Here is a 27,130-nt window from a genome sequence, read left to right as displayed (position 1 = left end):
CCTCAAGGGGGTTATAGCTGGCATCTCGTGAGAAGTTGATTTTGAAGAGATTAAAAATATTCCTGGGGTGATTGATGCACATCGGATGAATTGTGTGATGAATGGTGAAAAAGTGAAGAGTTTATCTGTTATTTTATTTGTTGATATGGAGACTCTCCCTACTCAAGTGCAGTTGGGGTATATAAACTACAGAGTCAGAGCATTTATCCCAAGACCAATGGAGTGTGGCCATTGTAAAGCTTTTGGTCATGTTTCAAGTGTTTGCAGAAGGGAGAAGCCGAGATGTCCAAGTTGTGGAAAATATCATATCGTGTGTTTTAAAAGTGAGGAAAATGTGACATGTTGCAATTGTGGTGGGAACCATGAAGCTAAGAGAATGAGGTGGCCAAATTCAGGACTGTCCAGAACATTTCATATGCACCTGGTGTTGCTGGATTCTTCATCTGTGGGACAATGGCGGACTACAACCACTAAAGATGTATTGCCGCCACCCACTGGATGAGTTGAAGAACCAAAAACAAGGTACAAAAATATTTTAAAAAATCGTCATTATTGCGCGACTCCGCGCAGCTCCACGCCCCCAAACAGCGCGACATTACAGTGCCTCCTTCCTTCTCAGGTGAGTGTTTTTAACGATATAGAAAAGGTTGTTGCTTTAGTGTTTGTAAATGAACACAAACGTTCTGCTAGCGATGCATTTAATTGCAGTTATGTGCTGAATTAAACGTCAAAAATGTAGTAGCTTACCTTGCTAACCACAGCATCTGGTACGGTCTCTGATCTGGTAGTATCATGCTAGCTATCTTGCCATAAAAATGGCGTCGGCACCTCAGGTTGAAAACAAATTCTGTTAGCCCAATTGGTTTGCAGCGTGTTTAATTTAGTTATAAAACCAAATTACCAAAAGCTGTATGGACAGCTGCTTACACATTTGGTGGTAAACAAACAGTTAGTTAGCATAGTTTACCTACACTTCGATTTTTAAATGGTATATATTACCTGCACGTTTTTGTGCAACTGCCTGGTATGTTTACGAATGTTAGCCAGGTAGTTACCGCAGGGATGTCACGTGGTGTACAAGCCTGCCGTACGTCACACTAAAGTTTCACCAAATGTTCTTATACAAACTGTATATAGTTTTCTTTGCCATGTGTTTATCATGAGGTGGTGCATTGTATAGAGAGTGATTTTCAGTGTTTCTGTTACCATGGCTACAGCAGGTGTCACACAGGTGGCAGTTAAAAGACAAGCTCATGGCTATGGCAGCAGAGCCAGTGCCAGATGCAGTCTGGGACGAACGCCAGGCCTATGAAGAGCTCCTGTACTGGGACAGCCTGATACAGCGAGGCCATCGCCTGCTACCACACGACTTTGACAGGTACTGTATCGCTCCAGGGTAACGTTTTAATGAGGTACAGCTCTAGGGTCCACATCCCAATCATAACCTTAAAGGAAAACTCCACCTAAAACTATATTTGGCTATTTGTTTCATTAGTCCATTGTTGATTTAGTCCCAAAGTGTTTTGCATGTCAGAAATATAGAGTTTTCCAGACAAAAACATATGAAATACATAAATATAGCCAGTATGATGGATTTGCATTATATGGTGCAAAATGCATCATACCGGCTGTATTTATGTATTTTGAAAGTTATATGTCTGGAAAACTCTATTTCTGACCTGCAAAAGAATATTTTGGGACTAAATCAACAACGGACGAAGAGTTTTTGGGTGGCATTTTCCTTTTACCATTAGTGGGGGGAAATGCAAGGGACACTGACTGAAGAGCAGTGCCTTCTCTCATCCATGCCTTTTACTCTTACTCCACCTGGTTATAATAATGTTACATTAGGACAACTACATTGTAGTATTTCTACACACAAGGCATTTCAATTCTCTCCAAATGTTGCACTAATCTCTGCCAAAATTGGTCGATGTTGAATCTACACATGTAAACTTAGTACTGTAATTGGTTTCTATTCTAACTACTTTGTTTCTCTCCCCTCCCAGATATGAGGAGCTACGCTACTGGTATGACTGTCTCTGTTATGAGGAGGAGTTGAGGCAGTACGATGAGTACATCGCAGCCATACAGGAGATCGAGGAGAACCGACCCCAAACTGAGGTTCAAACTTCCACCTCGACCGTTTCTCTCCACGTCAATACAAATTCCCTGTGTGTGTGAATGTAGCGCGGGCTAATGCCTGTCACCTCCGAATGAACACAAGGATTGGAGAATCAGAATTATCCCTAGGTGTTGTGTTGAATTCTACTTGAATTCACCTGTACAGCACAGGAGGCTGGTGAGAGGAGGCTGGTTCATTATAATGGCTGGAATGGAGTGAATGGGATGGTATCCAGCACTTGGAAACTGTTTGATGTGTTTAATACCATTAACTCTGTTCTAGCCATTACTATGAGCCGTCCTCCCCTCACCAGCCTCCTCTGCGGTGTATACTGTTTATAGGCCAACACGATCAGCCAATTGCACCTACTTTGATATGTTGGACAAATGGTCCTATGATTTGTTTCCAACATGATGGCCATTAATAAAATATTTTATTTCCCCTCTTGCTAAGAGGCATGTAATTGCAGAAGTTGTAGATGATACAGTAACTATAATTTTCCAGTCACAGTTTTTCCCCTCGGTCTATTTGTACGTACTAGTCATACTGGTTTTCCAGATCATTCACACACATCCTATTCCATTGGAACAAATGAAAGCCGTGCTTAGGGCTGGCTCGGTAACTGTATAACCGTGTAACCGACAATTATGGATGAAGACTGCCATGAAAATAAAATAACTGTTTTAATACTACAATGTTTTATTTAAAGTTAACGAACTTTACCCAAAAGCATTAAAGTAAAATAAGCCTGCTTCACATCTAACAGCCAATATAAGGAGAGACTAGAGGAGACAAAACTAGCCTGTTTTAGAATTTTGTGCTGGAACCAACAGCTGTCTAAAGATGGGTGGGCATTCAAAAAGGCAAGACGCCCGGTTGATTTATTACAATAAGAACATAGATTTCAGTTTTCCTTTATAAATTGTTTTCTTACTGTGTGCCCAACTGACCACGACCCACATCTCACGTACCCTTTTCCATCTTACCTTCTCTCTTCCAGGCCCCTCCGGTGCGCACGCCTCCCATGCGTATCTTCGTGAGCGACGACCGCCACATGATGGCGAAGCACGCGGCGGTGTACCCATCGTCTGAGGAGCTGGAGGCGGTGCAGACAGTCATCTCCCACGTGGAGTGTGCCCTCAAGACCGTCTCCGACCTGCTGGATGTGGAGGCCGGAGTCGGTGTGGCGCCTGTACCTGTGGAGGGGGCAGAGAAGAGGTAAGAAAGACTGATCAAAGACCCTGGTACTGCAGGACCTATGCCAGGCGGTGTCAGAGGAAAGCCCATAAAATTGTCAGAGACTCCATTCAGCCAAGTCATAGACTGTTCACTCTGCTACCGCACGGCAAGCGGTACCGGAGCACCAAGTCTAGGACCAAAAGGCTCCTCAACAGCTTCTACCTCCTCCCCCCTTTTGTACACTGCTGTTTATTATCTGTGCATAGTCACTTCACCCCCACCTATGTGTACAAATTACCTCAACTAACCTGTACACCCGCACACTGACTTGGTACCAGTGCCCCCTGTATATAGCCTCGTTATTGTGTTACTTTTTATTATTACTTTTTACTTTAGTCTACTTGGTAAATATTTTCTTAACTCTTCTTGAACTGCACTGTTGGGCTTGTAAGTAAGCATTTCACGTTAAAGTCTACACTTGTTGTATTCGGCGCATGTGACAAATAAAGTTTGATTTGATTTGTTTGGAAACGCTTCCTCCTTCATTTCCTTGAGTTAAGCACAGATTGATACATGATTGGATAGCTGAGAGCAGGATTAACATCCTATTACTTTCACTAATCCAAGCAATTAAGATATGTGACTCTTAGGCTGCAGGTAGCCTAGTGGTCAGTAACCGAAAGGTCGCTGGTTCGAATCCCCAGGCCGACTAGGTGAAAAATCTGTTGGTGCTCTTGAGCAAGGCACTTAACCCTAATTGCTCCTGTAAGTCATTCTGGATAAGAGCGTTTGCTAAAAGTCTAAAATGTCATGAATACTTCAATATAGGAAGGCAAGATGCATTTTTAGAGAGCGAGAGAAAGAAAGTGAAGGATAACAGTACATCTAATCCTGGATATGTGTGCTTCTTCATATCTTGTAGAATTACTTATTGCATTTGTCTCTGAATAAGCATTTCCTTGGTTCTCCCTGTCCCAGTGAGGTGGCTCCCCCTCCAGAGCGTATCCTGCGTGGGGTGATGAGGGTGGGCCTGGTGGCCAAGGGCCTGCTGCTGAAGGGAGACATGGACCTGGAGCTGGTGCTGCTCTGCACTGAGAAACCCACCGTCACCCTGCTCAAGAAGGTGGCTGAGAACCTCTCCACCCAGATTGAGGTAGTGTATCTATTTCGTTGAACCTTTACTCAACCAGGAAGTCCCATTGCGCTCAGAAGACCTCTTTCCCAATGGAGACCGATATCCTTCGATGATGTTAACGTTGTCTCTCTTTGGTAATTTTGAAGTGAGAGTATGAGAGGGACTGAGAGAGTTGCAATAGGACCTATATTTAAAAAGGTATTTTTGGTTGTGAAAGGTGCTGCCTCTATGCTAATATTGTCTCTCTTTCTGTACTGTAAGCCAAAATCCTACCTGATTTATTTTCCCATCATTCCAACTCTACTAAAGCTCGTCACAGAGGACAAGTATGAGGTCACCCAGATCCCAGAGGAGGCGGAGATTGTGATCAAGAGCATCAAGGAGCCCGTCCTGACCCTAACCATTCACCTGACCTCCCCCATGATACGCATGGAGGCTGAGCCAGAGGGTGCCGGAGCTACCACCCCCCTGGAGGAACCACCTGGAGGTATGACCCCCCCAGGGACCAGCCTCCAACCTGGCCAGGAGGCTGGGACTACCCAGCACAACCACGGCTGTGTTCAGGGCACAGCGTTGTGGGACGTCTCAGATAGAAATATGATGTAGAGATCTATTTGTGATAGATATGTGCACCAATAGATATTATGTGTGATACTTCTATCTGCAATGTTCTACAACATTGTGCTTTGCTGAATGTAGGCAGCGCTGGACTGCACTTAACAGCAGGCAACTTCAGATCAGATACAGCAACAGCTGATAATCTATGTGTTACTATTCACTTAAAGCATGTTACCGTGCAGCTCCCTACTGATCCATACACTGAGACCCCATTTAAATACCTGATCAGTCAATATAGAGATTAGTGGAACCTGCACAGTGGCTGCTTTAGAACCGATGCCAGTGAACAAACAATCTGATTGGTTCTTCACTGGAGCTCAGAGTTCTTCTATTCGCTGTAATTATGTAACAAAACGGCGACAATCTTCATCGCTACAATGCCTCTTTTAGTCGTTAATAATGCATTGTGTAATAATGTGATTTTAATAACAGTAATGTACAACTTAATTTACAGTTAATTGTATTGTTCAAGTTAAGAAATGAAGGCTTTTCTGAGAATGCCAGCCAATGCGCGGATATAGATTTGATTGCATGTGTTTTTAATGCAGAACAGTGTAACGTGAGGCTCGTATTGCAGCAAAACTGATCGGCATGACAGGTAATGTTTTTGGACCCTTCCTTTGACCTGCCTGGTTGAGGAAAGGATATTGAAGGGAAAGTGTATGTGAGAGAGCAATATGTGTGTGTGAGTGAGTAATGCATGGGGGTGTATGTGAGAGAGCAGTATGTGTGTGTGTGAGTGAGTAATGCATGGGGGTGTATGTGAGAGAGCAGTATGTGTGTGTGAGTGAGTAATGCATGGGGGTGTATGTGAGAGAGCAATATGTGTGTGTGAGTGAGTAATGCATGGGGGTGTATGTGAGAGAGCAGTATGTGTGTGTGTGTGAGTGAGTAATGCATGGGGGTGTATGTGAGAGAGGCAAAGGGGATGAACGTGATCTAATTAAAGTCAGGAAAAGGGCATTTTGAGTTCAATCCGCTTTAGTAGCTACGTCCTCCAAGAGAATGGCCTTGTCTTGGATCAAGACCAGATTTGGTTGCTGGGGGAAGCCAAGCTGAAGCCAAGCAGTTATCAGTTTTGCTGCAGTACCGAGCCGACCACAAATGCATTCTGATTCCAACTGCCTTGTACAGTAATTCCAAACCTGATTGATTCTCTCTTACTAAGCCTTCTAGTGTGCCAGTTTTTAGGGACGCTGGACCTTTGACCAACTGGCCTCTCATTCTGTCTCGGAAAGGTGCAGAGCAGCATGACCCAGTTAAGGGGTACTAAGACTAGGCTTGATTAAGACTAAGAAATCCCCCCAGCAAAACTTTACATTGAGAAATATTATGCTCTGGTACCCACTGTGAATCTGATGGCTAGAGTACACTCTCATCACATAGACCTAGCATAGAGTTTTTTGCTACAGGGTGGGTGGGTGGGTAAATCCATTCTCTATAAATGCGGGGAGTCCCCTTCAATCAAATTTATTCATAAAGCCCTTTTTACACCAGCCGATGTCACAAAGTGCTGTACAGAAACCCAGTCTAAAACCCCAAACGGCAAGCAATGCAGATGTAGAAGTCCTTGTCCTGCCTTGGGAAAAGCTACCTCCTCCCCAAGCCTCGAGACAGAAACCCCCCTTGGTCAAACCGTACCTTGTCTTCTTATCCCACCCATCGACCAATAGAAAAGCTAACGGTCGACAGCGATGCGCCGGCGGACGTTCTGGACAGGCAGAAATGCCTAACTGCCTTGGCATCTCTCCGCCACGCCAAGTGGTTCCAGGTTTGCATCCCGTCTTTACTTGTCAAATAAAGTGTTCAAATGTGCCTTTTTATTCTGCCTTGTCCCATAATGAGTTGTGAGTTTGTATGCTCTCACAATGCCTCATTCATTCTGTCTTCCTTGGAACTATATTGCTGTTATTTGCTAGTACAACTGATATTGTAGCTACGTTGTTTTTAAGGGTCCCTACACACTATGTGACCATCGCTCGTTTAGAGGGGTTGGGTTAAATGCTCATTTAGTTTGAATACATTAAGTTGTGCAGCTGACTAGGTATCCCCTTTCCCTCCGAATGAAGTGTTTGGCTCCAATGGTATATTGGAGGAATACTGCACAAACCTTCCTATGCTACCTCTGGGTGCAATATTCCTGATGACTCAGTACTTACACAACTGGTTCAATTCGACTCGTATCAGGCTTTTCCTTTGTGCTGTCCAGGCATATTAGCCTCGTGAGCTGCCTGCATCATGTGAGCTCGCGGGATCATGCGGCTCGCGAGGCTACTGGAATATTGCACCCCTTTTATTTATTTAATTTGCCAGTGCTCTAGGTAGGTAGGTAGGTTGTTGGATATCGCACCCTTTTTGACTCCGCTCGGCCCGTGCTTGTCTCTCTCAGGCTAAGGTCAACGACCTGAAGTCGGCCGCCATCGTGATCCGTATCATGAGAGACCTGTGTAACCGCGTCCCCACCTGGGCTCCACTCAGAGGATGGGTGAGTCAAGTCACCCAATAATATTGACTGTAATGATATACATGTCACAATAAATGATTACATTGGGTGGCAGCGGTGGGATCCAGGTCTGAACTAGATTCATTATCTACTGTTCTCTCTCTGTTCTGTCAAGCCTTTAGAGCTGCTGTGTGAGAAGGCCATTGGAACATGCGATCGGCCAATGGGAGCAGGAGAGTCTTTCCGCAGAGTTCTCGAGTGCTTGGCGTCTGGAATCCTGATGGCCGGTAAGTCTTTTATCCCTAAAGACTTGTATTGGGTAAATAGAGAAAATAGAGCTTAGCCTTGCAGAACACCTCTCGGAACAATGTAGAAATGACGTCCACCAAATTAAACTAATTCAAATGTTCTTCTGTTGTTCAAAGACGGTCCGGGTATCAAGGACCCTTGTGAGAAGGAGAAGGTGGACGCCATCAGCCACCTGGACACTCAGCAACGTGAGGACATTACACAGAGTGCCCAGGTAAAACAGGCTTCAGTTTCATTCGGTTAGGTGAAATATTTATGCCTATAACGTTCCAGGTAGAATTGTAACAAATGGAGCTGACATGATTCCCTACTCTACTTGAAAAACGATAATATCTGTTCTACACAAGATTTCTTTCGCTGAAAGTTCTGTTATGTTGCGTCCTTAACACTCCCCAGATAGAATATCAATTGTGTTATTCTCTCCCATGTGCTTCCTTTTGTGATTGACTGTGTTCTATGTTTGTTTTTCCCTGTCAGCATGCCCTAAGGTTGTCCGCGTTCGGACAGCTGTACAAGGTGCTAGGGATGGATTCCCTGCCCGCCAGAGAACCAAGGAGGACCATAGGACCAGGTCTCAGAAACTACGGTTGTTAGTATCTCCTCAGTTTTTGGCGATCTTCCTGGCCTGTCCCATGCTTCTCAAATGTGACTTTCATATTAGCTGTCTAGTAGTAGTCTTGACGGCGCCGACAGAGATGGCCGCCTCGCTTTGCGTTCCTAGGAAACTATGCAGTTTTTTGTTGTTTTACGTGTTATTTCTTACATTAGTACCCCAGGTCATCTTAGGTTTCATTACATACAGTCGAGAAGAACTACTGAATATAAGATCAGCGTCAACTCACCATCAGTACGACCAAGAATATGTTTTCCGCGACGCGGATCCTGTGTTCTGCCTTACAAACAGGTCAATGGAATTGATTCCATGCAGCGACCCCAAAAAACGACTCCGAAAAAGAGGGAAACGAGGCGGTCTTCTGGTCAGACTCCGGAGACGGGCACACCGTGCACCACTCCCTAGCATTCTTCTTGCCAATGTCCAGTCTCTTGACAACAAGGTTGATGAAATCCGAGCAAGGGTAGCATTCCAGAGGGACATCAGAGACTGTAACGTTCTTTGCTTCACGGAAACATGGCTCACTGGAGAGACGCTATCCGGGGCGGTGCAGCCAACGGGTTTCTCCACGCATCGCGCCGACAGAAACAAACATCTTTCTGGTAAGAAGAGTGGCGGGGGCGTATGCCTCATGACTAACGAGACATGGTGTGATGAAAGAAACATACAGGAACTCAAATCCTTCTGTTCACCTGATTTAGAATTCCTCACAATCAAATGTAGACCGCATTATCTACCAAGAGAATTCTCTTCGATTATAATCACAGCCGTATATATCCCCCCCAAGCAGACACATCGATGGCTCTGAACGAACTTTATTTAACTCTTTGCAAACTGGAAACCATTTATCCGGAGGCTGCATTCATTGTAGCTGGGGATTTTAACAAAGCTAATCTGAAAACAAGACTCCCTAAATTTTATCAGCATATCGATTGTGCAACCAGGGGTGGTAAAACCTTGGATCATTGTTACTCTAACTTCCGCGACGCATATAAGGCCCTGCCCCGCCCCCCTTTCGGAAAAGCTGACCACGACTCCATTTTGTTGATCCCTGCCTACAGACAGAAACTTAAACAAGAGGCTTCCACGCTGAGGTCTGTCCAACGCTGGTCCGACCAAGCTGACTCCACACTCCAAGACTGCTTCCATCACGTGGACTGGGACATGTTTCGTATTGCGTCAGATAACAATATTGACGAATACGCTGATTCGGTGTGCGAGTTCATTAGAACGTGCGTTGAAGATGTCGTTCCCACAGCAACGATTAAATCATTCCCTAACCAGAAACCGTGGACTGATGGCAGCATTCGCGTGAAACTGAAAGCGCGAACCACTGCTTTTAATCAGGGCAAGGTGTCTGGTAACATGACCGAATACAAACAGTGCAGCTATTCCCTCCGCAAGGCTATCAAACAAGCTAAGCGTCAGTACAGAGACAAAGTAGAATCTCAATTCAACGGCTCAGACACAAGAGGCATGTGGCAGGGTCTACAGTCAATCACTGACTACAAGAAGAAACCCAGCCCAGTCACGGACCAGGATGTCTTGCTCCCAGGCAGACTAAATAACTTTTTTGTCCGCTTTGAGGACAATACAGTGCCACTGACACGGCCTGCAACGAAAACATGCGGTCTCTCCTTCATTGCAGCCGAGGTGAGTAAGACATTTAAACGTGTTAACCCTCGCAAGGCTGCAGGCCCAGACGGCATCCCCAGCCGCGCCCTCAGAGCATGCGCAGACCAGCTGGCCGGTGTGTTTACGGACATATTCAATCAATCCCTATACCAGTCTGCTGTTCCCACATGCTTCAAGAGGGCCACCATTGTTCCTGTTCCCAAGAAAGCTAAGGTAACTGAGCTAAACGACTACCGCCCCGTAGCACTCACTTCCGTCATCATGAAGAGCTTTGAGAGACTAGTCAAGGACCATATCACCTCCACCCTACCTGACACCCTAGACCCACTCCAATTTGCTTACCGCCCAAATAGGTCCACAGACGATGCAATCTCAACCACACTGCACACTGCCCTAACCCATCTGGACAAGAGGAATACCTATGTGAGAATGCTGTTCATCGACTACAGCTCGGCATTCAACACCATACTACCCTCCAAGCTCGTCATCAAGCTCGAGACCCTGGGTCTCGACCCCGCCCTGTGCAACTGGGTACTGGAATTCCTGACGGGCCGCCCCCAGGTGGTGAGGGTAGGCAACATCTCCTCCCCGCTGATCCTCAACACGGGGGCCCCACAAGGGTGCATTCTGAGCCCTCTCCTGTACTCCCCCCACGACTGCGTGGCCACGCACGCCTCCAACTCAATCATCAAGTTTGTGGACGACACAACAGTGGTAGGCTTGATTACCAACAACGACGAGACAGCCTACAGGGAGGAGGTGAGGGCCCTCGGAGTGTGGTGTCAGGAAAATAACCTCACACTCAACGTCAACAAAACTAAGGAGATGATTGTGGACTTCAGGAAACAGCAGAGGGAACACCCCCCTATCCACATCGATGGAACAGTAGTGGAGAGGGTAGCAAGTTTTAAGTTCCTCGGCATACACATCACAGACAAACTGAATTGGTCCACTCACACAGACAGCATCGTGAAGAAGGCGCAGCAGCGCCTCTTCAACCTCAGGAGGCTGAAGAAATTTGGCTTGTCACCAAAAGCACTCACAAACTTCTACAGATGCACAATCGAGAGCATCCTGGCGGGCTGTATCACCGCCTGGTACGGCAACTGCTCCGCCCTCAACCGTAAGGCTCTCCAGAGGGTAGTGAGGTCTGCACAACGCATCACCGGGGGCAAACTACCTGCCCTCCAGGACACCTACACCACCCGATGTTACAGGAAGGCCAAAAAGATCATCAAGGACATCAATCACCCGAGCCACTGCCTGTTCACCCCGCTATCATCCAGAAGGCGAGGTCAGTACAGGTGCATCAAAGCTGGGACCGAGAGACTGAAAAACAGCTTCTATCTCAAGGCCATCAGACTGTTAAACAGCCACCACTAACATTGAGTGGCTGCTGCCAACACACTGACACTGACTCAACTCCAGCCACTTTAATAATGGGAATTGATGGGAAATGATGTAAATATATCACTAGCCACTTTAAACAATGCTACCTGATATAATGTTACTTACCCTACATTATTCATCTCATATGCATACGTATATACTGTACTCTATATCATCGACTGCATCCTTATGTAATACATGTATCACTAGCCACTTTAACTATGCCACTTTGTTTACTTTGTTTACATACTCATCTCATATGTATATACTGTACTCGATACCATCTACTGTATGCTGCCCTGTACCATCACTCATTCATATATCCTTATGTACATATTCTTTATCCCCTTACACTGTGTATAAGACAGTAGTTTTGGAATTGTTAGTTAGATTACTTGTTGGTTATTACTGCATTGTCGGAACTAGAAGCACAAGCATTTCGCTACACTCGCATTAACATCTGCTAACCATGTGTATGTGACAAATAAAATTTGATTTGATTTGATGTGTTGTGAATTTGAACTTTTCCTGAACCCTGTCCCTTTTCCATGTCCCTACCAGCTCAGATCCTGGCCAGTTCCACCTACCCTCCCAAGAGACCTCATGATGCCGCGGACAAAGGGGGAGATGACAGCAAGAAGAGGAAGTCTCAGAAGTTCCAGAAATATCCAAAATTTCCTAGGAAGTCGTGTATGTATCCGAAGTGGTCTTCGAATGGGATATTTCGTAGCTATTCTACCATTGAGGCTCTTTCTGAGGAGGTTACATTTGTTCCTGTTCTGATATGCTCTCTCCCTCTTTCTCCCCCATCTATTTCTTTCTCACTATCTCTCCCTGTCTCTCTTTCTGTCACCCTCCCTTCCCCCAGCCACAGAAGAGAAGCCCGGGGACTCTCCTATGGCCATGAACGCCCTGATGCGTCTCAACCAGCACAAGCCTGGTCTGCAGTACCGTCTGACGGGTCAGAGCGGTCCAGTGCACTTCCCAGTGTTCACCATGTCTGTAGACGTGGACGGCGATACATACGAGGCCTCAGGGCCGTCCAAACGCACCGCCAAACTCCACCTAGCTGCCAAGGTAAGGGGTTGTATGCCTAGGCGAAAACATGCTAGCTGTACCAATAGACTTCCAGTCATTGCGCTAACACTAGTTAGCATTAGTGTGTAAATCTACCTGCAAGTTCCTTCATACTGCACGTAGAAATGGTATCCACGACTCTGGGTAACTAGACACATCTCGCACTATCCCTTTAAGATGATGGTTAACTGGTACAACACAAGATGGTCCCTGGAATCAAATGTTACTCTCTTTGAAAGAAAGAGTAGTGTTTCTCCTCTCTCTGTAACCTTTGCTTGCTTTCATCAAAGTGTTATGTCGTTGTTCTCCAAGAATGTAATCCACTGGTTTTACATTGAATGCCTTGTCGTCTGTATTGACTCTGTTTTATAATGGCTGCCGTCCACCAAGTCCTCTCTCTCCCTGTCCGTCTCAGGTCCTGCAGAAGTTGGGCCTGCCCACTGGGGCGGATGTGAAGATTGAACCAGGCGAAGAGGGAGGAGCCAACGTACCATCCACACCTACAGCAAGTGATGCGTCCATGGCATCTGACGAGGTAGTCATTCTCTCTATGTTCTCTGGCTTTTCCCTGTTACTTTTTAAAATGGTTGACTTAATATACTTTCATAAAGCAGCACAAAGCATTGCTACTGTACCTGTAGACTTACTACTGTACCTGTAGAGGGTCAGGATGATTGCGCTAACGATAGTTAGCATTAGCTTGTGAAACCACCACTTCCTCCCTTCCTACTGTATGCAACAACATAAAAATGGTATCTGTGAGTTTATCTGCCTCTGGGTATGTAGAACAAGGTCTTAAATGCCAGAATCTCACAGTATACTTTCATAAAGCACTTATGTTGCAATAGAGTTGTTGTTGATGATGTTCATTGGACTTGACTGTTCTGCTATGTCTTCCATACTATCAGAACGGTCCCATCCTCACTAAGCACGGGAAGAACCCAGTGATGGAGCTGAATGAGAAGAGACGCAGCCTGAAGTACGAGCTCTCTGCTGAGACCGGGGGCAGCCATGACAAGTGCTTCGTCATGGAGGTCAGTCAGTGGCAGATGGGCAGGGTTTGCACGCTTGGGACAATTCTATTGATTCATTGCGCAAGGATTTGTAAACTACAGTAGATGAATCAAAAAAGCATCTCAGAGTAGAAATAGTGATCTAGGATCAGGTCCCCCATGTTTATGTAGAATCTTATTCATTACGATCATAGATCAGCACTACCACTCTGAGACACTTTATGAATATGGGCCCAGATGTAGTTGACAGAGCAGGATGTGGAAACACAGTAACCAGCATGTGTCTCTGTGTTACCACCTCCGCCACTCACAGGTGGAGGTAGATGGACAGAAGTTCAAAGGTCGAGGCTCCAACAAGAAGGAGGCCAAAGCCTACGCAGCCTTAGCTGCTTTGGACAAACTTTTCCCAGAGGGGGCGGGGCCCTACTATAACCCTCACTCTGACCCCAAGAAGAAGAAACCAGTTACATACACTTCCATGGTAAGACATGATATAAACTCAGCAAAAAAAGAAATGTCCTCTCACTGTCAACTGCGTTTATTTTCAGCAAACTTAACGTGTAAATATTTGTATGAACATAAGATTCAACAACTGAGATATAAACTGAACAAGTTCCACAGACATGTGACTAACAGAAATGGAGTAATGTGTCCCTGAACAAAGGGGGGGTCAAAATCAAAAGTAACATTCAGTATCTGGTGTGGCCACCAGCTGCATTAAGTACTGCAGTGCATCTCCTCAGTTCTTAATGTGAGATGTTACCCCACTCTCCCACCAAGGCACCTGCAAGTTCCCGGACATTTCTGCGGGGAATGGCCCTAGCCCTCTCCCTCCGATCCAACAGGTCCCAGATATGCTCAATGGGATTGAGATCTGGGCTCTTCGCTGGCCTTGGCAGAACACTGACCTTCCTGTCTTGCAGGAAATCACGCACAGAACGAGCTGTATGGCTGTTGGCATTGTCATGCTAGAGGGTCATGTCAGGATGAGCCTGCAGGAAGGGTACCACATGAGGGAGGAGGATGTCTGCCTGCAATGACAACCAGCTCAGTCCGATGATGCTGTGACACACCGCCCCAGACCATGAAAGACCCTCCACCTCCAAATCGATCCTGCTCCTGAGTGTAGGCCTTGGTGTAACGCTCATTCCTTCGATGATTAACACGAATCCGACCATCTCCCCGGGTGAGACAATACCGGGACTCGTCACTGTAGAGCACTTTTTGCCAGTCCTGTCTGATCTAGCGACGGTGGATTTGTGCCCATCACGTTGTTGCCGGTGATGTCTGGTGAGGACCTGCCTTACAACAGGCCTACAAGCTCTCAGTCCAGCTTCTCTCAGCCTATTGCAGACAGTCTGAGCACTGATGGAGGGATTGTGCGTTCCTCGTGGAACTTGGGCAGTTGTTGTTGCCATCCTGTATCTGTCCCGCAGGTGTGATGTTCAGATGTACTGATCCTGTGCAGGTGTTGTTACACGTGGTCTGCCACTGCGAGGATGATCAGCTGTCCGTGCTGTCTTAGGTGTCTCAAAGTACGGACATTACAATTTATTGCCCTGGCCACATCTGCAGTCCTCATGCCTCCTTGCAGTATGCCTAAGGCACGTTCACGCAGATGAGCAGGGACCCTGGGCATCTTTCTGTGGGTGTTTTTCAGAGTCAGTAGAAAGGCCTCTTTAGTGTCCTAACTTTTCATAACTTTGACCTTAATTTCCTTAATTGCCGTCTGTTAGTGCCTTAACAACCGTTCCACAGATGCATGTTCATTAATTGTTTATGGTTCATTGAACAAGCAAGGGAAACAGTGTTTAAAGCCTTTACAATGAAGATCTGTGAAGTTATTTGGATTTTTACAAACTATCTTTGAAAGACAGGGTCCTGAAAAAGGGATGTTTCTTTTTTTGCTGAGTTTATCTTTCGTACACACACTGTAATGCACCTCACAATACTATAGAATCATGACCAGGAATAGCCATGAATTAATCCACACACACACACCATGATTAGGGACCCTTTAGTGACCTCTGACCCTCCCTCAACAGCATATCCCAGGCTTTGGCACTATTCGAGGCATTCCAACCGACACGGAGCCTAACAACCGGGGCCGCGGGCGAGGCAGGGGTCGAGGAAAGCCTACGACTGGCAGCAGCTACAACCAAAGTAGGACGCTTCACTTGGACTGTCTATCTCAGGATCTAGACGGGCCTTAAGGCCTTTAACCTCATCTCTGTGAGAACATGCTCTTATCAGAAAATCATTCAAATATGGCTTATTTTAGATTATTTAGTAAATAAGTTAATGATTCGACAATAAGCCTATAGTCGGACTGTTCTAGAGAGCTTGTTAGGAAATCGTCCAACTCTTTTGGGCTCCTTTGCGTTAAGGTAATAAATGTATATCTCTTTTCTTGTTAACAGCAAGCTACCGTTATGGAAGCAGTGCTGGCTCTGGTTATCGTAAGTGTCTTCTCTCCACACTGTTGTCAAGGGAACTAATGAGTGATCGGTTAGGTGTGTTCATTTGTGTTTGGTAACTTATCTATTTAGCCTTATCTATTCTGTAACCACTATAGTCTTTTGAGTCGCTGGTACCCATTTGAATTCCTTAAAAAGTACTTCCTTCCTTCAAGTATAATCACTAGAAATCCATGAATTAGATAGCCATGTGCCCCCCTTGCATCACCTGTATAATCATGTGTAATGATTGAATTAGTGATTAGGCCTACTTCAAAGAAGGGAGGAATGGGGCCCCAGAAGTGGGATAAGTGGGCTAAGACTGCTAGCTTTGCTTTCTGTCCTCCTTGGCCTCTAAGTTGAGTCTTAACACTTACACATTGCTTCTCTTATTTAAACCCTAGCATCTCTCCATCATGTTGACTTAAATGCTGGGGCTGGGCTGCAACACAATGTTGAGCATTTGTCATAATAATAATAATGTATAATAAAATGAATTAAAAGGAAAATAAACAGTATTTTTACTTCCTAGTTGAAGTTGTGTACATTTCTCAGTTTTTCTCAAAAAGATATCCCCTTCAAAGCATTTGCTAAGTGTTCCTCCAACCAATACTAAATGTCCTCCTTTCACCAATCACACTATCGTAACTTCATTGTCCATCTCTCCCTCAGACAATCTGTACAGTATGGGTGCAACAGAGGCTGCTTCCACAACAACCACCTCCACCGGTGACGCCTCCACAGAGACAGATGCCAGCGGCAACACCACTGGCTACGGCACCTTCTACCCCGAATCATCCTACACCACACCGGCCATAACCGCCTCCGCCACCTCGGCTGCCATGACCGCCCAAGCCCAGGTCGGTGCATCTTCCCTGGGTGACTACCAGTCGGTGCCCCCTCCCCTGGACCAGCAGAGCCCCTATAGTTATGGCTACGGAGGGGATAAGAAGAGTCTGCTGACTGCAGCTCAGTCTCAAGCCCAACAGACCCAGCAACAGGTGGACTACTCTATGTACAGTACAGCCTACCCCAGCTCTGTCACCGGGGGCCAAATGTACAGTTACGGTGAGTGGGGATTCGGTGAGTGGAAATCTATATAAGGGGCCAAAGGAGGCCCCTACCGCCACACACACTCATACACACATTCATATACCGGTAACTGCTCGATGTAACAGTGCCTTCAGAAAGTGTTCTTACAGATGATGATAATGATGATGTGTGGAGTACAGAGATGAGGAAGTCGTTCAAAAATCATGTTAAACACAGAGTGAGTCCATGCAGCTTATTAAATACTGGAATGTAATTTAGCCTTGTCATAACAAAGGGGTTGAATACTTATTAGCTCAAGACATTTCAGCTTTTCAAATGTTTACATTTCTAAAAACATAATTCCACTTTGACATTATGGGGTATTGTGTATAGGCCAGTGACAAACAAATTCACGTTTATTCGATTTTAGATTCAGGCTGTTAACACAACAACATGTGAAAAAGGTCAAGGAGTGGGAATACTTTCTGAAGGCACTGTATGTGTGTGTATACTAATATATAGATTTTTATCTGGTATTATTTCTGATATTGGTTCTGTCTTTAGTCACTTGATATCCAAATGTGGTCTTAATAATGGCTTAAAGAGTGTTAGTAGAGCATCTGATTGGTTGATTATTTAATGTCTTGTTCTTATTGATGTTTCATTGGTCCGTAGGCTACGGCAACCAATCGAGCTTCAGCATGTATGGGAACGCCTCCTCCCAGGGCTATGGGGCGGCTGCTACTCCCCAGACCCAGCAGACTTCCTACCCCACGGCATACGGAAACATGAACTATCAGTACAAATAGGGGGTACCACCCATACACACACACCACATCCCTCTCTCAAGCCCCCCACCAACCCTCTAAAGCGTTCCCCCAGAGGAAAAGACCCTCATGTCTTTCTCTACTTTCATTATATTGATCTAATATTGATGAATCCTAAACACTCAAGTCATTTTCACCATCACTTTATTTCATAAACCAGACTATCTATTTCTTTATTTACCATGTGGTAAATGTAACCTACGTGTGTCTAACAAGTAGTTCAGTTCTGTATAGTGATTACAAAAAGGAAATAATAATAATAGCGCTTTCAGGATGATGCTATCTTGGGTCATAGACTTCTTGTTTTGTTCAAGTTTCTTTTTTCTTTTTTACACTTTTTCTGTTTTTCTGTTGTCAAGCCACCCGAGGTTGAATGTGAATGTAAACGGAGAATCTGTTCTTATTTCAAAGACTTGTTTTCTTTACATTTTTCTTTTCGATTTTCATTTGAATCACTGTTATGTTTTAACTGTTATTATATTAACCAGCAGTGTGGTAAAAAAAAAAAAAAAAAAGTTGACAGTAACTTGGATTTGTATGTGAAAGAGCAATGGAAATGTGTTAATTGCTGTTTCATTGGAAGGTTTCGGTAAAAGGCTTGTATCTGGTTGTTTGTAAGAATAAATTACTTTTATTTTGGAGCAAAGTGTCATACTTTACATACACTGACCACTGTTTTTCAGACCTGGGTTTAAATACTATTTGAAAAAAATGTCATACTTTTATCTGTGCTTGATTAAGCTTGCCTGTTGCAATGCAAACAATAGAAAGGTCCCAAAAGTGCAAACTCAAACTCCAGGCAGCCTAAAGCAAACGGTCAAAGTATTTGAAAGGTATCAAGTAGCTATTGAACCCAGGTCTACTGTGTTTAGGCTTCTTCTCCACATGGCGACCGATTCCCTCACATGTTTTCATGCTGCGAGCCAACTTGTTATTTATTACCTTTAGTTCTGTATTGAATATAGACTAAATCCTATAGTTGACCTGACTGGCAGTGGTTACATTTTAAATCCCTAGAAAGACTATGCTCATCGTGAGCATCACTTTAAAATACCAGGGATGTTCATCACAAGTAACATTACGATGCCGAACATGGCTCATGCATTGTGAGCCAATGACCCAAATGCTTTCTCTGAAGGTATGCTATGCTTGAGTTTCTACTCTTAGCCAATAGCCACTGAATGCACTTCCTCATTGTGTTTCTAGAGCCTGGCCTACCATACCCCACTGTATGTACTGTAGCTAGAAGGGTTTATTTGCAACTTACAACTATCCGTTAATCATTCTTCAACAACCATATGACATAAATGGAAAAACATCCATTGTGGTGTACATTTTACATTTAAATATAGCCCCATATACATGCAATAGTGTTATTCACAGCTTTTTCCCACAATTCTGATTAACCTCCATACATATTCTCTGTCCTGTTCTACTACTACAGGGGTGTCAAACTCATTCCATGAAGGGCCGATTGTCTGCTGTTTTAGTTGTTGTTTAGGACTACCAGGTGGGGCGAGTTCTTTACTAATTAGTGACCTTTAATTCATCAATCAAGTAAAAGAGAGGAAAGAACCCACAGCCTAACATGGAATCAGCTTGAGGAAGAGGCGATGCGAGAGGGATAACGGCCCAAAATCTGTTTTCTCCATCAGGTGGTGTTTTTTCGCTCGCCAAGCTAGTAGTTTTTGTGTGGAGGTCAATGAGTGTCGAATTTGGTTAACAAAAAATGTAATGGCTTATTTTCTGCGTGTGGCTTATTTGATCTAATGTACGTTTTTGTAATGCTTAGGTTGTTCTGAGTACTGATATAAGTAGGACAGGTAACATCCTAGCAAATTTGAGAAAAAAACACTATTGGAGTTTATCAAACGGATCAATCACTCGCCACCAGCATTTTCTATTGAACTGTGATCGTGTCTGCTGCAAACATGGAGACCATGTAAGTCCCTCCTGTGTTTCACAGCTGTGATTGGATAAGGTAAAAGTAGCATTGAAAAAGTCATCAATATAGATATCTATCTATACAATGCTGCTACATACGTGTGTGTGTGTGTAGATATATAGATAGACCGTACCAATCAAAAGTTTGGACACCTAGTTTGGACCATATTTAAGTGTTTTTCTTTATTTACTATTTTCTACATTGTGGAATAATAGTAAAGACCAAAAAAAACTATGAAATAACACATGGAATCATGTAGTAGCCAGAAAAGTGTTATTCTGTGCTATTCTACAATGTAAAAAGAAAGAATACCCTGGAATGAGTAGGTGTCCAAACACATTAGAATGGTCCCAACGGATCCCTTCCATTTCTCAAGACATTTATTTTCATTGTTAGAGCGGCCAATTGAGTATCTGGTCAATATAATGGATAATCTGTGGTTTGACATGTTAGATCATTGATGTGCAGCTCCTTTGACCTCAGGACCTCTCAGGTCATGTTTCTGAGAATCTGCCCCATACATTGACAGATGAATGAATATGGCAAGGTCACACAATGCTGCTAGGTGGGGCCTGGTGGGGTCATAGAGGTAAATGTACAGTAGTAAACATCAGTGAAGTGAAACTAGCTGTGATTTATAAGCATGTAACATTGTAAACATATGATTCTAAACATATGATTGGGGGGGGCATGTAACATTGTAAACATATGATTGGGGGGGGCATGTAGCATTGTAAACATATGATTCTAAACATGATTGGGGGCATGTAACATTGTAAACATATGATTCTAAACATATGATTGGGGGGGCATGTAACATTGTAAACATATGATTCTAAACATATGATTGGGGGGGGCATGTAGCATTGTAAACATATGATTCTAAACATGATTGGGGGGGCATGTAGCATTGTAAATATATGATTCTAAACATATGATTGGGGGGGCATGTAGCATTGTAAATATATGATTGGGGGGGGCATTCCAAGAAAAGGAAGAAGACCCCTTGCTCAAAAGCAATCCATCAAGCCTTCAAGATACCGGTGAACAGAGGATAAGGAGAGAGAGAGCAAACGGAGGAGAGGGGGGAAGAAGGAGATAAGGAGAAACACTGATTAACACTGAGGTGGAAAATGTGGAGTCTGACCATTAGCTTTTATAACCAATGTCAGTCACATGCTGCCAGCACTCCTTCTCTGGTCCCAAGACTGACTCGGGGTCAAGGGTGTGAGCAACTGTCATGCTCCAGTGGCATGGTTGTGGTCTGGGTTTGATCACAGACTGGCCTGGGGTTGTGGCTGGGGGTTGGGAGGGGCTGGCCCTGGGGTTACCTTGGTTCTATCAGGACAGACAGACAGGAGCTGATAAAAGAGGAGTGGAGACAGACTAGTGTTGACACGGCTGCAGTAGGACACTCAGGACAACTCACCACCATCACTTATCACAGTGAGTGTATTTACATGACATTCTTATCAACCTGTAGGGTTTCAGTGTAGGAGATACAGCATTTTCAGGATTTTTTCATAAGGAATATGGCTGGCTATTTGTTTTTTGCTAAATAGATCTGCATTTTCTGTTTTTACTCCATGTAAAGTTGACTGCTCTGTATCTAGGTTTTGGAGAAGTAGTTCTGTAGGTGAGATGTAGGTTATTTAAAATAATTTGCTAGGTACAAAACTTCTGCTAGATTCAATTCTTTGACACTTCTAATGCAACGGGCATGAGAGAGATGAGATCACGTCATGACCCTTCCCTGGTTCATGGTTTGACCGGATACAGCTTATGTCAAATTGAATTCAAAAGTTGAATTTGTTAGCATTTTAGCTAACCCTAACATTAACCTAATTATCCTAACCAGCTATGAATGGTCAACTCTGGCAAGCTGTGTTACTGTCTTCCCTGCCACAGTGGTACTAGAACTCTGATTGGCAACAGCGAGTCCCAGCTGGGATTGGTCAACTCACTAAACAATCAATAAGCAGCCATTTTGGATTTACAAGAAGTGGTGCTTACTCTGGGGAAGATAGAGAATTGAGTCTGTCAACACATGATGTGAGAGCCTTGGTTACTTGTGGTATTTTCTTGCTCAGTTGGTGCAATGTAAGGTTATTGCTTGTGCTGAGTTGGCAGTGTTTGCATGTTTTAGCTTCAATCTGTAGTTTGTGCTTTGTCATCTGTATTCCTAACATTGGACTTGGATTTTGTCAAATAAAACCAAAGCAAGTTATCATGAATTGTTTTTGTCCTTCAGATGGCCCTTCCCCTGTTCACCCTCCTGCTGACTGCCCTCCCTGTGGTCCACTGCCTCCCCACTGCCTTCCAGGACCTGGAGCAAAGCAGTAGTATGTACATTTAGAACAGTGGTGGCTGGTGGGAGGTTCTAGAAGAGGACGGGTCTCATGTAATGGCTGGACTGGAATAAATGGAATGGTATCAAATATATGGAAAACCCATGTTCGACTCCGTTCCATTGATTCCATTCCAGACATTACAATGAGCCCGTCCTCCTATAGTTCCTCCCACCAGTCTCCACTGCTATTTCAGTTATACTTCCACTGACGCATCCCATTTGGCTACAAATCTATCTGTTATAGTAAGTGGTGTATATACACTACATTTTCTGAGACGCTATGCGTTTGTTGGAGGATGTAATGGGTTTGATTCCTGCATGGGCCTTGTACACTTTAACTGTACATTTCTTTGGTTAAAAGTGTTTGTTAAATGGCTATAATTCTACATGTATGGTGGTGGTGGTGGTTTCTCCCCCAGAGAACCAAACGTCCATCCGGTTCCTGGCTCTGGGGGACTGGGGCGGGGTGCCCTACCCTCCCTACATCACACCGGTGGAGAAGGCTACAGCCTGGGAGATGGGCAAGATAGCAGAGCAGATGGGCGCAGACTTTGTTCTTGCCCTGGGTGATAACTTCTACTACTCTGGAGTGAACAGTGCAGATTCCCCAAGATTCCAGGTCAGTAGTTAAGCAGAGTTACTCCAGCTATGGCAGAATGGAACAAATATCCTTACTTTCTTTGCTGTGAATGTTTTTCTGATCCTAATTGTTAGTTGCTGTGTCTGTTACATCTTGAGGAATTTTAAATGTGTATGGTTTGCAAACGGAATGCGCTTGTTTATCAAGCTAAAATGACCTTTGCCCTCTCAGGATACCTTTGAGCACGTGTACACGGCTGACTCTCTCAACATTCCCTGGTACATCCTGGCTGGAAACCACGACCATGCGGGCAACGTCAAGGCTCAGATCGACTACAGCCGCAAGTCTGACAGATGGTAAGAAACGGACACTTAGACCAGAGACAGGAACTGACCTTTTTTTTTGAGTGGGACATCTTCATTTTCCACTGTCTTTGCTTAGACCTTATGCAAGTCTTTGACAGCATAAAACCTTTAAAGTTTTTCGTATCTGTTCATCATGAATGTTTTATCATGCAGCAGAATCAGTCTTTTCATTGCATAAACCTAGTCTGAATCCCAAATGTCTAAAATAGTACACTATGTTGGGATTAGGGTGCCATTTGGGATGCAGACCGTTTCACTGAGTTGTTTCCATCTTAACCTTCATTGATCAGTCTTCATTCATTGAGCCTCAATCCCCCCTCAGGCGGTTCCCTCACTACTACTACGAGCTGAACTTCCGTATCCCCAACACCAAGCGCACTCTGAGCATCATGATGCTGGATACAGTGATGCTGTGTGGTAACTCTGACGACTACGATGATGAGAAGCCTCGCGGACCCCTCAGCACCATTGAGGCCAACCGACAGGTACACAACTGCACTGTTAAATAAAATGTTTTTGGCTTGAACTTTTAAAGTCACTTAAGATTTGAGATTCTATTGACTGACTTTGTTCCACCGACCCTGTCAACCTGACCATTGTTGCAACTAATATACTTTTTACACTTGTTATTCTTCTTGTCCTAATGGTTAATTAATTGCAACTGCTGACAAATTCTCTATCAGAAATCCCAAAAACAATGTAATAGAGGAAATGATCAAGAACTAAGTCTTAATTTACTGTATCCACCTACCAGCTGACCTGGCTGCAAAAGAGGATGACCCAGTCCAAGGCTGACTTCCTGCTTGTGGCTGGTCACTACCCGGTGTGGTCAGTGTCCGAGCACGGCCCCACAGAGTGCCTCCTGAAGAGACTACGCCCCCTTCTGGTCAAGCACAAGGCCACTGCATACTTCTGTGGTCACGATCACAACCTGCAGGTTTGCGGAGGTTTTGAAACTTAATTTCGCATAGTCTTCTCCTAAACTATTCTATCAACCAGAGGGTTGCTGTTAGATAAAGGAAGGCCATATGGGAAGATGGATTGTTTACTTTAGCGTGTCACTTTAGCATTCTCGATTTATTGATGGTTAATGTTAAAACTCCCTCAGAATCAGTGTCCTTTCCACGGGACGGTTGAGCTAACGTAGGCTAATGCGATTAGCAAGATGGTGTAAGTAACAAGATCATTTCCCAGGACATAGACTTATCTGATATTGGCAGAAAGCTTAAATGTTTGTTAATCTAACTGCACTGACCAATTTACAGTAGCTATTACAGTGAAATAATACCATTCTGTTTGAGGAGAGTGCACAATGTTGAACAAAGTTATTAATAAAGAAATCGGGCACATTTGGACAGTCTTGATACAAAATTCTGAACAGAAATGCAATGGTTCATTGGATCAGTCTAAAACTTTTCAGACACTGCTGCCATCTAGTGACACATTGCACCTGGGCTGGAATAATACATTCTGGCCTTTTGCATTTCAAAGATGAAGGTACAAAAAAAATACAATAACTTTTTTTTTCTTTGTATTATCTTTTACCAGATCTATTGTGTTATTGTCTTCTAGATTCCTTTCACATTTCCACAAACTTCAAAGTGTTTCCTTTCAAATGGTACCACGAATATGCGTATCCTTGCTTCAGGGCCTGAGCTACAAGTAGTTAGGTTTGGTTATGTCATTTTAGGTGAAAATTGAAAAAAAGGGGTGAATACTTAAGCGGTTTTTAAGTTGCATAATGGTATTGTTCAGAATGGCAAACTGTAGAAAATTTTCAACACAATTAAAAAAAAAATTCAGGTAGTGGCTCTGTTTTAAAATGTTTGCGCTCTCCCAAACATGGCCCTGACTGACCCCCCTATTCTCTCCTCAGTACCTGAAGGAGTCTGGTGTGGGCTATGTTGTGAGCGGTGCCGGTAACTTCCTGGACCCAGACACGCGTCACTGGCACCATGTCCCCAAAGACACCCTCAAGTTTTTTACAGGCCAGGCCTCTACCCTGGGAGGCTTTGTCCACGGAGAGGTCAGTCATAAAAATAATTGTCCATTCTACTGTTTTAATGAATTGTCGTATCTGTATACTGTTTGTGGTTTTGATACTTGTAGACTGACTTTGGATGTGTCACATGGCAGCCTATTCTCAAGTCTCTGATCAATAGTGCACTACATGGGGAATAGGGTGCCATTTCAGACGTACATTTGCCGTTCCCAGAGGGGGGGATCAATTAAAGTTGTATTGTATTGAAGGTAACCAAGAACAAGATGACCCTCACCTTCATCCAGGCTAAAGGGACGTCTCTGTACCGCACTGTCTTGCCACGCAGGGACATCGACGATGACCAAAATGGCAGCGACGACAAGGATTAGCCCTAGTGGAAGAGATGACGAAATAGACGGTCACAATTGACCTGTGTATATATATATATGACCGAGCCCTTAAATTAAGGACCTCATTGATTTATTTTACAATACTTCTACTTTAGCAGTTCAATTCTGTCAAATTACAATGTACTCAGATGTAGTCCTTCGTAAGGGCTAGATATTGACCATGTACAATAGGATGGATGGCTGAGGTGTGGATACAGACTGGCAGGTATTATAGCTCATGTTTGGTGGATGGATGAGTTCAGGTTGAGTTTTAGGAAAACAACTTTGGCATTGAGTTTGCCTGAATGTAGCATGAAGGAGAATAATATTTTTTAATAAATAAGGAAAGGATGTTGTACGATTTGTTTCTTTTGTTGTGTTCATTTAAAGAATAAATAACCTTTTTGGATTTGTTTTCCTGTAGTTTGTACATATTGATGCCAATCTGTTAAATCTTTCAAGGCTTTTGCTATATTGATCATTGGGTCTCAGCATTAGCCCATTACATTGGCATTGAAGGACCAAATCATCTATTTATCCTTGTACATGCTGCCCTCTGGCGACTAGGCTATTTCACTGCACTGCAGTTAAGAATCGGGGACAACGCTTTGCCAGTGTCCTAAATTAATTGACTCAAAAAGGCCAGGCTCTGACAAGGGTTGATGACTGTAATAACTCAACTGAAGGGTGTTCACGTAAGTCCAAACCTCGTGATCAAATTGGTCTTAGATAGTTGGACAGATTGACGGTTGCTCCACTTCTTTTCAAACTACATTTGCTCTATTTAGATCTAAAATACATGCCTCCGTCTCTCCCTGAACCCACTGGCTGTAGGGAGCAGAGGTGGGTGAGTGCTGCTGACCATGCTCTTTTTAAAGATGGTGGCTAAATGATGTCCCGCTCACACTGTCTTAATATGGCACAAAATGGTCAGTTACTGTCCTCTTAAGGGGTGGCACTCCCATACTGTAGGCACCAATGGGTCTGGTCTGCGGTAGTTCATTGACTGCATATGAACCAGATAAAATGAGGGAGTAGGATGTGTCTGGTTGTGCTGCTGACCATGCACTTTTGTCCATTGGTGAAGAGAGCCTCTGGTCTGCTGCCAATAGATGAACAATAGGGATCAGGGCTGAATGGTGTTGGCACCGTCAAGACCCACCAATAGGATTGAACTCTCACACACCGTACCAGTATTGTACAGTGTGTATTGTCCTAGGTTGATGTCAATGCATGTTGAGTGGGTTAGTGTGAGGTAGCCTACAATACCTTAACGTCTTATCCTTGTCCACAATGCACCATTTGTTATTTACCAATGTATGCATGCAAATCATGAAGTACACTAGAAAATAAAAATTGTTTGAGGTTAAATATAAGCCAATTGTGTAGTAGCCAGGCAGGCCTGGATCATCCAGTTGCAATCATCACATCACGGTATTCGCAGGTACAGTAGGGAGCTGAGCTTAGTGGACCTGAGAGCAGGACAGGGACAGAACGGGATAGGGCCGGAGACTTACCGAGAACAGGTCATGTAGCCAGATGGCCGAGTCAGTCACACCATGGAACCAGGTCCTCTTAGCATGGGGTCAAAACCTTCAAGTGGAATTCCACTCCAAAATGATATTTTGGTATGTTTTTCATTAGTCCACTGTTGATTCAGTCCCAAAAT

At 44.2% G+C, this 27,130-nt stretch overlaps 2 protein-coding genes across 11 annotated transcripts; both read left to right on the top strand.

Moving 5' to 3' along the window:
• Positions 1-528: 528 nt before the first annotated feature.
• On the top strand, positions 529-18,497 carry ilf3a (interleukin enhancer binding factor 3a). 6 transcript variants are annotated; one of them, XM_065001432.1, is made up of 20 exons: positions 529-619; positions 1,218-1,378; positions 2,010-2,124; positions 3,126-3,343; positions 4,283-4,457; positions 4,749-4,926; positions 6,731-6,828; positions 7,447-7,542; positions 7,676-7,787; positions 7,926-8,023; positions 8,287-8,380; positions 12,008-12,136; positions 12,315-12,523; positions 12,939-13,058; positions 13,432-13,557; positions 13,850-14,017; positions 15,582-15,699; positions 15,957-16,049; positions 16,665-17,075; positions 17,700-18,497. In XM_065001432.1, exons 2-20 carry the CDS (start codon positions 1,254-1,256, stop codon positions 17,831-17,833), a joined length of 2,817 nt encoding a protein of 938 aa, XP_064857504.1. In that variant the 5' UTR covers positions 529-619; positions 1,218-1,253; the 3' UTR covers positions 17,834-18,497. The 6 variants fall into 6 exon arrangements, with proteins under 6 accessions (XP_064857504.1, XP_064857502.1, XP_064857505.1 ...); XM_065001430.1 differs by having other exon boundaries at positions 8,287-8,395; XM_065001433.1 differs by having other exon boundaries at positions 8,287-8,398; positions 15,957-15,995.
• Positions 18,498-19,421: 924 nt separating this feature from the next.
• On the top strand, positions 19,422-25,870 carry acp5a (acid phosphatase 5a, tartrate resistant). Of its 5 annotated transcripts, none has more exons than XM_029656667.2 (8): positions 19,422-19,506; positions 22,048-22,138; positions 22,566-22,765; positions 22,958-23,082; positions 23,414-23,576; positions 23,846-24,028; positions 24,968-25,117; positions 25,342-25,870. In XM_029656667.2, exons 2-8 carry the CDS (start codon positions 22,048-22,050, stop codon positions 25,459-25,461), a joined length of 1,032 nt encoding a protein of 343 aa, XP_029512527.2. In that variant the 5' UTR covers positions 19,422-19,506; the 3' UTR covers positions 25,462-25,870. The 5 variants fall into 5 exon arrangements, with proteins under 5 accessions (XP_029512527.2, XP_029512526.2, XP_029512523.2 ...); XM_029656666.2 differs by lacking the exon at positions 19,422-19,506 and adding an exon at positions 19,644-19,793; XM_029656663.2 differs by lacking the exon at positions 19,422-19,506 and adding an exon at positions 21,140-21,242.
• The last annotated feature ends 1,260 nt before the right edge of the window (positions 25,871-27,130 follow it).

This window comes from Oncorhynchus nerka, linkage group LG15 (assembly GCF_034236695.1).
Source record: "Oncorhynchus nerka isolate Pitt River linkage group LG15, Oner_Uvic_2.0, whole genome shotgun sequence".
Classification (NCBI taxonomy): Eukaryota; Metazoa; Chordata; class Actinopteri; order Salmoniformes; family Salmonidae; genus Oncorhynchus; species Oncorhynchus nerka.
Note: the sequence above shows the minus strand (reverse complement) of the source record. Positions and strands in the feature narration are given on the sequence as shown.

Bases quoted from the DNA above. Each gene is read 5' to 3' on its own strand.
- ilf3a (XM_065001428.1), top strand. From the start codon at position 1,254: ATGGCTATGGCAGCAGAGCCAGTGCCAGATGCAGTCTGGGACGAACGC. The intron at 4,458-4,748 runs GTAGTGTATCTA...ACTCTACTAAAG, and splicing joins ACCTCTCCACCCAGATTGAG to CTCGTCACAGAGGACAAGTA. The intron at 13,558-13,849 runs GTCAGTCAGTGG...CGCCACTCACAG, and splicing joins ACAAGTGCTTCGTCATGGAG to GTGGAGGTAGATGGACAGAA.
- acp5a (XM_029656667.2), top strand. From the start codon at position 22,048: ATGGCCCTTCCCCTGTTCACCCTCCTGCTGACTGCCCTCCCTGTGGTC. The intron at 22,139-22,565 runs GTATGTACATTT...TTTCTCCCCCAG, and splicing joins GGACCTGGAGCAAAGCAGTA to AGAACCAAACGTCCATCCGG. The intron at 23,083-23,413 runs GTAAGAAACGGA...ATCCCCCCTCAG, and splicing joins AGCCGCAAGTCTGACAGATG to GCGGTTCCCTCACTACTACT.